The sequence below is a fragment of the Mytilus galloprovincialis genome, chromosome 3 (assembly GCF_965363235.1).
Source record: "Mytilus galloprovincialis chromosome 3, xbMytGall1.hap1.1, whole genome shotgun sequence".
Classification (NCBI taxonomy): Eukaryota; Metazoa; Mollusca; class Bivalvia; order Mytilida; family Mytilidae; genus Mytilus; species Mytilus galloprovincialis.
The window spans coordinates 32529252-32540912 of record NC_134840.1 but is presented as its reverse complement, the minus strand read 5'-3'; the positions used below and the strand labels follow the sequence as shown (position 1 = coordinate 32540912).

Below are 11661 nucleotides of genomic sequence, written 5' to 3'. Positions count from 1 at the left end.
AAAATAGTATTTCATAATTCTTAATAGAATGGCACTTGTGTATTATATTAACACTGTCTGAAGATTGTTTAAGTGCTATTATCATAGAGGTAATAGTTAATGGTGTTGAGTACACACTTCTTCACTGCACGTGCTGACTACCATTACTTAACACTCAGTCTATAAAAAAATATACTTTATAGCATGTAAACGTATTTATTTGTTATTTAACAGTGAAACATCTGGTGTATTCCTTCAGGTTAACCTTTGACCCGTGTTATAGTATCAACATAATGAGTGGTTTAATTGTATAGCTACAGCTGGGGTATCCATTTCAATAATAATATGTCAAAGGTTTTATTGATGATTATACCAGGTGTCAAACGCCAGAGTGACCCTCGAGGAGTGACCACTAAACGAGACAGTGATTTGTTTACCAGCTTTCTCCATTAAGTTTCGATGACCAGTATTATACTAATGTGTTTTCAGTTATCCACCGAACATGCCGAACGTTTGAATTATTATCTCCTATGAACTGCTACTTTTATTTGGATATTATATCAGTCGTATTTCAATGTTAATGTAAGTATTTATTGTTGTAATCTTTAAATTGTACTGTTTTTGAAAAAATTAATGTAGACTAGTAAAATTAGTTTGATTTCAAATTTTAAATAGATAAAGCTGAGAGAGAGAATATTTCAAGGCGCAATCATAAATCATAAGTCCAACAAAAACACAACACTATGGGCACAGATTTAAATGACAAAAAGACAAACATCGATAAAAAAACTTTGCAAAGTAACCTGAAACATTATCATGTATCACAACAACAACAAAAAACTATACATTTATGAAAAATCTGTTATATATGAAAACGGACATAAAACCGATAATCATTGTCAAAGCAGAAAATGATCATGTTGAATTATTCAGAAATATCTTCATACATTGTTTTACAACAGAAACAATGGTAGTCATATGGTAGTTGTTATGTAATCTTTAAGTAAGCCTTTAATTAATAGAGAAACCAAGGACACGCTATATTATTTTTTTATAATACATGCCAAAGTTGTTATAAACTCCATAACAATTTATAATACGTAAACCAGTTTAAATTCAATACTATTAGTTATCTTGGTGTAATCAGGGGTGTACAGAATTTTACACCGTTGTTGAAAATTCATACACCCTGAGGCGCAGCCGAATGGGTGTATGAATTTTCAACAACGGTGTAAAATTCCGTACACCCCTGATTACACCAAGATAACGAATTTATTTCTTATGAACAATTCCTTTACTCATTTTGAAACCATTTTGAAAATTGTAAAAATGGTAATGAAAAATTCCAACGTAATATTATTTCAATGTCCATGTTACTGCACATTGTCATTTTCTTCTTATTATTTTTGTTCTAATTTTTTTTTCTTTATTTTGGGAAAATTAATTTTTTATTTTTTTTGCAAAATTTCATTTTTTTTTTAAATTTTGGCAAAATTTTATTTATCCCCGGGTGAACAAGGGTGGGGTGTTATTTACACCGGGGTAGTCAACCATTCAGATTGCAGTATTTTTGCTGCATAAGAAATAATGTTATTTATAGCACATGGTTACAATAATCCATAGATATATTACTCTGAAGTTATGTTCTTTTAAAACCGTGGAGGTATTTTTGACATGCTGTAACTATATCAGTCTGCTCACGTATCCCTTTACTTATGTTTTAGTTGTGGTTTTGTTTTAATTTGTTCAGCAATGAAAGACAGACACAAAGGTTTGGCATAGTAAAGTAAACCATATATCTTGTCTTGTTGGTAATTACTTGCATCACCTATTTGATGTAGAGCGATATTTAATGAAGTGGGTCATTCAAGAGGAAGATATACTTGATAAAAAACATTTCGGAATGCAAATAAAACTGACAAACATTACATTAGATAATTCTTGAAAAAAGGAAACAGGTGCAATAAAATTATATTTATGTTTAGCTTTGTCGTGATCAATGATGATTAAACACAGTTTCGTTGAAGTTGATCTTCTGAATTTCGGAAGTTACAATAAAAAAACAAATAAAGGTGTGCATACTCATTTTTATACGACCGCAAAAATTGAAAATTTTTGGTCGTATATTGGTATCACCATGATCACGTTGTCGTCGTCGTCGTCGTCGTCCGAAGACGCACTCTAGTAAAAGTAAATAGAAATCTATGAAATTTAAACACAAGGTTTATGACCATAAAAAGGAAGGTTGGCATTGATTTTGGGTGTTTTGGTTCCAACAGTTTAGGAATTAGGGCCAAAAAGAACCCAAATAAGCATTTTTCTTGGTTTTCGCACAATAACTTTAGTATAAGTAAACAGAAATCTATGAAATTTTAACATACGGTCTATGACCACAAAAGGAAGGTTGTGATTGATTTTGGGAGTTTTGGTCTCAACAGTTTAGGAATTCGGAGCCAAAAAAGGTCCCAAATAAGCATTTTTTTTTAATTTTTGCACAATAACTTTAGTATAAGTTAATAGAAATCTATGAAATTTTAACACAAGGTTTATGACCAAAAAAGGAAGGTTTGGATTGATTTTGGGAGTTTTGGTCCCAACGAATTAGGGGTCAAAAGGGTCCAAAATTAAACTTTATTTGATTTCATAAAAAAATGAATTATTGTGGTTCTTTGATATGCCAAATCTAACCGTGTATTCAGATTCTTAATTTTTGGTCCTGTTTTCAAATTGGTCTACATTAAGGTCCAAAGGGTCCAAAATTTAACTTGGCTTGATTTTAACAAACATTGAATTCTTGAGGTTCTTTGATAATATGCTGAATCTAAACATGTACTCAGATTTTTGATTATGGGCCCAGTTTTTAAGTTGGTCCAAATCGGGGTCCAAAATTATATTAAGTATTGTGCAATAGCAAGAAATTTTCAATTGCACAGTATTGCGCAATAGTAAGAAATCTTCAAGTGCACAGTATTGTGCAATAGCAAGAAATTTTCAATTGCACAGTATTGCGCAATAGCAAGAAATATTAAATTGCACAGTATTGTCCCGTTTTCAAATTGGTCTATATTAAGGTCCAAAGGGTCAAAAATTAAACTTTGTTTGATTTCAACAAAAATTGAATATAAATGATGTATAGGGTTCTTCAATATGCTGAATCTACCCATGTACTTAGATTTTTAATATTTGTGCCCGGTTATCAAATTGGTCCACATTGACATTGAGGTCTAAAGGTTCTAAAATTGAACATTATTTGATTTCATCAAAAATTGAATTCTTAGGGTTCTATGATATGCTGAATCTAACCATGTATTTAGATTTTGGATATTGGACCATAATAGGTAAATGTCCAATTTAAATTTTTTAAAGTTTTTAAGTTTAAGTTCTTAGACCACATTCATTCTGTGTCAGAAACCTATGTTGTGTCAACTATTTAATCACAATCCAAATTCAGAGCTGTATCAGGCTTAAATGTTGTGTCCATACTCATGATACTTGCCCCAACTGTTCAGGGTTCGACCTCTGCCGTCGTATAAAGCTGCGCCCTGCGGAGCATCTGGTTCACCTGGTCACAATATTGAAAGTGTGTAGGACTTAAATTGTATACTTTATTGTTGATTAAACATTATTTTTATTATTTTAAGGATTCAAAGTAAACTTTATATCTTTTCGCCATTACCATTATTTGCCCATTTGATTGCTTGGACAATATTCTAAGGAATATCCTTTATAATGTTTATAAGAAAAAAATAAGAAAATATGTGCATATGATTCCAATGAATTTTTCGCCAGAGACCATAGAAGCCACAGCCTTTGACAATAAAGCAAAACAAATATGCCTTATTGACTTCTATGAAATGCATATACGCTTCGGCATGATATGGTTGTTTGTTATTATTTTAGATTAAACATGTTAAATTGAATATCTAACATCACGTTTTATTTATATTGTAGACTTAGACATAATAAATAAGTTTGGGAACATACATATCACTGAGGCACAGTGATATCACCATCAACAGAAGCAAGGTAAGGAGCGAGTATCTCGCAATACTTTCGTACTCTTCAAACTGCTAAACTTGTCAATTAAACTGAATAACTATCAAAAGAAAATGTTACAGTATGGTTCCACATAGACATTAATAGGACTGTTATTTTTTAAACAGAGTAGCGAACATTCTGTATGGATGTAGCGAAAAACTACCGGTACTCTTCGACAATTTAATATATAAATACACCATATATCCATTTGTATATAACATGCTTTTCTCCCTTTGCACAGTACATATTGCTATTATGTCTATGTTTTGCAGGGAGTTTAAGAAAGAAGAAAAATGGCACTTGTTCAAGAATCGCTTGGCTTCTCTGTCGCCGATTATGTCATCTTTTCCTTAACGATAGCCATTTCAATCGGAATAGGAATATATCATGCCTTCACCGGCGGAAAACAAAGAACAGCTTCCGAGTATTTAGTTGGGAATAGAAAAATGAGTATACTTCCAGTAACACTTTCCCTGATTGTCTCGTTTGAATCGTCTATCATGATGTTAGCATACCCAGCAGAAGTATATACATATGGTATTATGTTTTTACTGACTAGTCTTGGCTTTATGTTTGCAACATTATTAGCTACTAGAATAGTAGTGCCATTAATTCATCCATTGAAAATAACCAGTGTTTATGAGGTAAGTAGAAGCTAAATTATATCTTTTATCAGTGGTTCCTATCAATACCATTGTTTTCATGCTATTTTTATGCACTATTCCTACATTCCTTGGTCTGATTCAGTACGTTTTTCTGGTATCCCTAGATCTCAGTATTGGTAACAAACCACCATCTTAACATTCTAGATGGAACCGCAGCTCTATGATTACAGTCGTGACAGTTCAGAATGATGTTATATTTCAGAAAAATGACAGAGTTATTATACCTTAAAACACAATAATTAGCAAAAATATTACACACAGTAAGCATTGTAAGAACGTTGCTTAATATCTGTCCACTAAGTCAACGAATCCAGAAGCTTTTTGATGAATAAAATAATGTATTAAGGAAGAGATCACACGATTGTATATAAGATTAAATTGATGGCATATATCAACACTGCATTTTCTCAAGATGAAGTTATGTAAGTTTTGTGACCTTTTTTAAAACTCCATGTACAGAATACAAATAGAGATGTGCGTTTCCATTAACAGTTTATTGGGTTTTTATTTGCCTAACGTTCAATTACAAATATTACATGCTGTATATTCAAGGCGAAATTAAAACAATTTATCAATTATGCAGATTATTTAAAGGGTGTTGGTCGAGATGAAAGTCAGTAAACTCCAGTGCAAAAGGGGTGTGTAGAGTTTACTATTTAGATGTAAACATTTTGTCTTACACCTGATCAATTGCTTACCCCTTAAAGATGTAACCAACACGAGGACCACCATCCCTTTGACGCGAAGAAAACTTTAAAATCACTCTCTGTTCAATGTCGTCCAGTTAATGGTCTCGATTCCCACATGGTCCATGAAAGGGTATGAGTCTAGTAGTACTGCAACTGACATCGAAAAAGACGCTTAGTAAACGAGTTTAATGGTCCGGAATAACACACGGCTGCAAATTGTTTTAAATGATAGAATAATATCTATATTTTAATTTTCGTCGGGTCGTAAAAAGTTTCTATGGTCACATTTTTGTATTTTATCCCTTTAATGGGAGTACCCCTCAATTTACGGTTATGGGTAGGTACCTTAAAATCCAAAAATATATTTTTTGGTTAAATTTCCCGCTATTTTCGTAAATATTTTCTATGCACATATCATCAAGGATCATCGGAATGATGAAGACATAAATATAATACCATCTCCAAGTAAAACTTTCAAACTTAAAGTTGGCTGATTTTTTAGATAGAAATTTAAGGCGTTTTTCTTTGAAAACGAGAAAACATATGATTCAAAAACAGTATTTGACATTTGAGAGGACAAAACATATTATTACAATACTGCATGCAAATTTTGTTGGGCAAATTCCAAACAATTTTGTCAAAAACTCAAAAATAAAAACATCATTTGTACCTTTTTTAATTACGGAAATTTCCTATCCGTCAATCAGCTCTACCATTTATTTTTTCCTTCACAATCAATTTGATAGTTTCGATGTGATTATATAGATTTTGTAGAAGTTAATTTATTTTTGAGTGATTTTAATATATGTAGTGGTTCTTTCGTGTATTTTCTGTAAAAAAAAGTTATATTTTTGTTTATAAAATTTTGACTTTATATAAAAGTTAACCAAATCCTTCGGATAAGAGGTTTTTCCGGATAATGACTATAATTGACATTGTGTGAAAATACATTGTATGTCAATGTTTAACCTCAGAGCAATTAATATGGTGGCATGCAAGCGGTCGGGGGAAAAGTACTATTGAAGTTTCGCAGAGATTTGGTGTGTGACAAGGTGATGCTAAAACCAACTTCTCTTGATCATGTTGATATTCTGCTTTCCGTGGGCGAATCATCAGTGATGTTATGAGACTTGCACCAGAAGGCAAACTTGGTGTGCATCTTTAAATTAGATTGATTGATTGGTTGTTGGTTGCTTAACGTCCAGTGGCGAATATTTCATGCATGTTCAGGATGAGAACAAGTTAACAATAAAAACAATAGGTAGGTTTTGTCATAATAGAGGCCATTCGGGATGATGATCGCGAAAATTTAGACTGCCAATGGAAAATGATGGTATATTGGATTGGGACAGAAATTGTTCATTGCAACATGCCACCTACGGACCCCTCAAAGAGTTGATGCAAGGGTTTTTAACGTGCAAAGAACGTGACACTCCCTTTACACGAGGCATCGGATTTAACGTCCCCATTCTGACCGGACGTGACTGCGAACTTGATACATCCCGCACAGCCAAACGGACGCCCCACTTCGTTTTACTGCCGGTCGGGGAAAGACCAAGTGACCATCTTTCGTTTCCCCAGTCACCCTTGGGGAACTTTAAATTAGAAACAACAGAAATCCATATGTGTGATCAAACTAATCGACATTTATCCTCACAACCTGACACTTTTATACGATCTCGCGCTCAGTTTCTTCCTTGTAGTTTGGATATGAAAACAGGGTTTTTGTGTAAAAGAAAAACCTTTAAAAAAAACCCAGAAAACTACGCAAAACTGAGTCCTTTAAACGTGTTGACAGTCTTTTAAGTTGTGCTTATTTATGTGAGTAATCATTTATCCATGCATAACCAAGTACTTATTGAAGTCAACACCTGTGCAATTAAGTAAAACAGTTACTTAAAATTTAGAATTTGAACTTGCTGTCAGTTCATTAATAACGATTGTTAGCGATGTGATTTGTTCTTCCATAAGAAAAAGCCTTTCTCATGTAGCACATCCTTTATATATACCGATCAATTTTATCCAAGATTGTCTCTGATGCTAACCATACTGCCAAACTCCAGAACTAACTAGATATAGTGACACCTTACAATTCAGACACAGTGGGGCCAAGGGATATGAAATATAGAGTTTAGCTCTGAACTCAATTTAGGGGATGCCATATCTGCTGCAGGAAAATTGAAGTCTATGTTAAGACTTTCAGAATTACACCAAGGTGTGTCTGAAAATATCAAGGATACATTAAAAGAAGAACAATTACTTCACCCTGCCACCAGTGCTCTTATGAGCTATGTCCTCGTTTTGGTATTTCTATGGAAATGATGCCCGCATAGCTTGTTAATAGATATAGGAAGATGTGATATGAGTGCCAATGCTACCATTAAAGGTCACGGTCCGGTCTTCAACACGGAGCCTATAGGCTCAAAAATTCATTTGTTAGTTAATTGATGAAAAATAACACAAAGGCGCTTCTGAACCGTATATTGTCCCTAAAGATAACAAAAATTCGTAAACGTATGGCTATTACAAAATCAATCGTTTCTGTAGCAACATTCGCCCCATTACATTTGGGATTGGCAGTGCAGATACATCATGCATATGCATATGGGAATATGGGTCACGAACATTGATCGAAACTTTGTACTCACATTTCTTTTGTGTTTCCTATGCAAAGGTAAGACTATATCTGACGAGTTTGACCGAATCATGACGGTATTTACGCTCCAGATAACATTTGTACTCAAAAACTATGTTTGCTTTGAACAAGCTCTGTCTTGCGCCTAACTTGTTCTTATAAAAAAGGGACCTCGCATTCGCCTCGGGTGACTATAGTATATTTTGTGTTATAACTGCTCTGTCCAGACTTTGCAAAAACACAATATGTGTTTATCTATAACTAGATACTAATTTTCACAAAATACACAACCTTTAAGATGCAAAATTAAAAACACTGTTTCAGCGCTTGAATTTTGTTTTTTTCAAAGATAGAAAAAATATTGAGATAATTTGATAAAGTGGTGTTTTAAACTTTAGAAAATAATTCTGTAATATACTATAGTGAAATACTATACACAATATGAAAGTTTATGGATGTGAAAAGGTCAAGGCCACTTCTTCTTTTGTTATGTTTTAAATGGAAAAAAATCAGAAGGTTCCAAATCAACGCCATTTTGTAATGGCAGCCCTTCATATAAGTAGTCAAATTTGTCGTTTTAATATCGTTTATAGCATATGCTTATGATTGAATCGTTTTAGTAGCATTCTATTAAATAAATATCAGAATATTTCTCCTTTTTGTCCTTGTGGTTGAAATATTGATATTTTTAGGTCTGACCTTTGACCTCAATTTCACAAAATTGTGACCACTCTGGATTTTTACGACCCAACTTTTCTTATTGTACACGTTTTCCTCTTTCCATCGATATATAATTTAGGTGCGTGTTCTTCCGGACCATTAAAGTTCTAAAAAATGAACTCTGGTTGCAGTACTATAGAGAGAAGAGTTGTTTCATACCAGCTTTCAGGAAATTAATATCAGTGCTATACCACATATGTATCTATAATCGACTCTTTATTATTTCTTGTTTCATACCAGCTTTCAGGAAATTAATATCAGTGCTATACCACATATGTATCTATAATCGACTCTTTATTATTTCATTAATTTATGGTAATAGAAAACAAAATTTGTCCTTCATCAATTAATTTTGGTAAAAATGTTTCTACCTTGAAAGTGTTTCCCTCTAGATAAATATAAGAAGATGTGGTATGAGCATGATGAGTGCTAATGAGAAATCTCTCCATCTAAGTCACAATTTGTAAAAGTAAACAATTATAGGTCAAAAGTACGGCCTTCAACACGGAGCCTTGGCTCACACCGAACAGCAAGTTATAAAGCACGTTTATGAAACCTGCAACAACTGTTGGGTCCTTAGGTTGAAAGGTAATGTCATGTCCGATTCCAACATGCTGCCTCTTTTTCTAAGACTAACCTTAGTATCATATCATTCTTCTAATTCATTTTGCACTTGACTTTAAGCTACCAACAATCATTCTTCACAATCAATAAAAATTAACATATGCATTTTATATTATTTTTAGCTTGCATCTATGTTGTCTGTCGAAAATTCCACGAACTAAACAAAAAATCTACACGTGACACATTTACATATACACTGTATTCTAATTCCCCAAAAAATAACCCATATTGTTTGAATTTTTCAGTATTTGGAACTTCGTTATAAAAGCAAAGGTGTAAGGCTTTTAGGAACAGTCCTAGGAACACTTTATTCAGTATGTAAATCTTGTGGTATCTCGTATAAGACCATTTTATAGGAATCTAATGTTTCCATGAATTTAAACCTTTTCCATGTACATGATGTATGGATTCTACTTTCTGCTGTGTTTTGTTTGCAATTAGGAAACGTTTAATGGGTAAAATAGTATTTCACCAGAAAGTTTAACTGACTTTATTATACATAACATTTACCGGGAGCGTGTTTATGATTGCCAATGATACAAATATAATCCAAAGTTCAAATGAAGTGATTGGAAGCTAGTATAGGCAAGCACACAGCCTTCAGCAAAGAGAAAAAAAACTACATTCCGCATAGTCGGCCATAAAAGGACCCGACATTAAAACTATTAAGTATCTCAGGTGAGAAAAAAATATAACTTACTAACTCGTATCAAAACCATTTACGAAAAACAAATATGACAGACATGAACCAACGACAACCACTGAACTGCAGCTTCCTAATATGGGACAGGAACATAAAGAATGTGACGGGGTTAAATACGTTTGTGATCGCCCAATCCTACCCCTAGCACGACCAGAGCAGTGGCGTTACAACACAACATAAGAACAAACTAGGAAAATCAGTTCTAACATATGTTTCAAACTAGGAAACTTCATACTAAAATTTACGACAAAAGAGCAAATCCTAAAACATTTTAGAATTTACAACATACGTTTTAGATATAAAATAACCCTGGCTATATAATAGATAGCAATGACGTTGATGTATAACTACATATGTACCAGTATTTACTTGATAAGGTATGGCTACTTGAGTGCTGCGCTTGCATTTAATGTATCAAAATAGTAATATTTACATTACAGTTGATATATATGGGATTTGTTTTGTATGGACCAAGTTTAGCTATCGAAGCAGGTATGTTCTAACTGATATGAAAATTTGATCTGAATAATGATATTTGATAACTCTGTCAAACAATATCTATTTATATATTACATACAGACATGATTTCAATTTGTAATAAAAGTTGTAACATATAAAATGATATAAAGGTCAGACTAAAACTGCAATACAACCCCCTCCTCTAACCCCCCCCCCCAAAAAAAAAAATAATTGAAAAGACAAACAGACTAAATGGCATTGTATAACTGAAATTTTCTCAGAAAGGAGTAGGTCCAGTAAGACCCCTTTTTGGCCCCAAAATATAGCAGTTTTACAAAATTGTTAAAATGTAAAGTTTTAGTTATTTATTGGACAGTAGAATGCTTCTGCTACATAAATATGGGCTGTTTTTGACAATACAATGCACATATATCGGGTTCTAGCACCATTAAGTCATGCTAATTTACTGAAATCTTCACAATTCTAGCATTTTAGCTAAATTTTAGACAGTTTTCGTGTGAAACGAAAGTGGCCGCATTCGTGTTCATCCTTAATATTGAAATGCAAGTTGTATTTTATGATAATAAATAACATATATAAAGGTTGAGGATGAACACGGATGCGGCCACTTTCATTTTTGACAAAAATCATATGAAAAGTGACACTTTCCTGCATATTTGGTAGATTTTTCATATTTGAGCTTGAATCGGGTTGTTTTTAATGACTAAATCAGTTTAAATCTTTCACATAAATTAATTGATTCAAATGAAATAGACACTTAAGTGTTTAAAAAGTGGTCAAAATCTTTCGTAAGATAAACCTGAAATTTGAGGCCAAAATCGGTCCTTACCGGACCTACTCCTTTATAAATAATTACTTGACATTTCCCCTTAAAATCAACAAACACACAAAAAAAAAAAAAAAAAAAAAAAAACCAGGAAAATGAGGAAAGATAGAAAAACTCCATGACATGGCTTGGATAAAATTCTTTGAAAGGTTAGAATCGATTAAAAACTCATAACGTAAATTCATTACAATGTTCCTTGTTTACGAGCCTAGGTAAATGTCAGGTATAAAATTGAGAATGGAAATGGGGAATGTGTCAAAGAGACAACAACCCGACCAAATAAAAAACAACAGCAGAGGGTC

At 32.9% G+C, this 11661-nt stretch overlaps 1 protein-coding gene across 1 annotated transcript in view; it reads left to right on the top strand.

Moving 5' to 3' along the window:
- The first annotated feature begins 268 nt into the window (after window positions 1-268).
- LOC143067735 (sodium-dependent multivitamin transporter-like) overlaps window positions 269-11661 on the top strand; it is a 35396-nt gene continuing 24003 nt past the window's right edge. The window contains exons 1-5 of the mRNA XM_076241224.1: window positions 269-561; window positions 3931-4005; window positions 4290-4661; window positions 9596-9664; window positions 10494-10545. Of these exons, the coding sequence (XP_076097339.1) occupies window positions 4311-4661; window positions 9596-9664; window positions 10494-10545 (472 nt within the window). The 5' untranslated portion in view covers window positions 269-561; window positions 3931-4005; window positions 4290-4310. The remainder of the gene's footprint in view (window positions 562-3930; window positions 4006-4289; window positions 4662-9595; window positions 9665-10493; window positions 10546-11661) is intronic.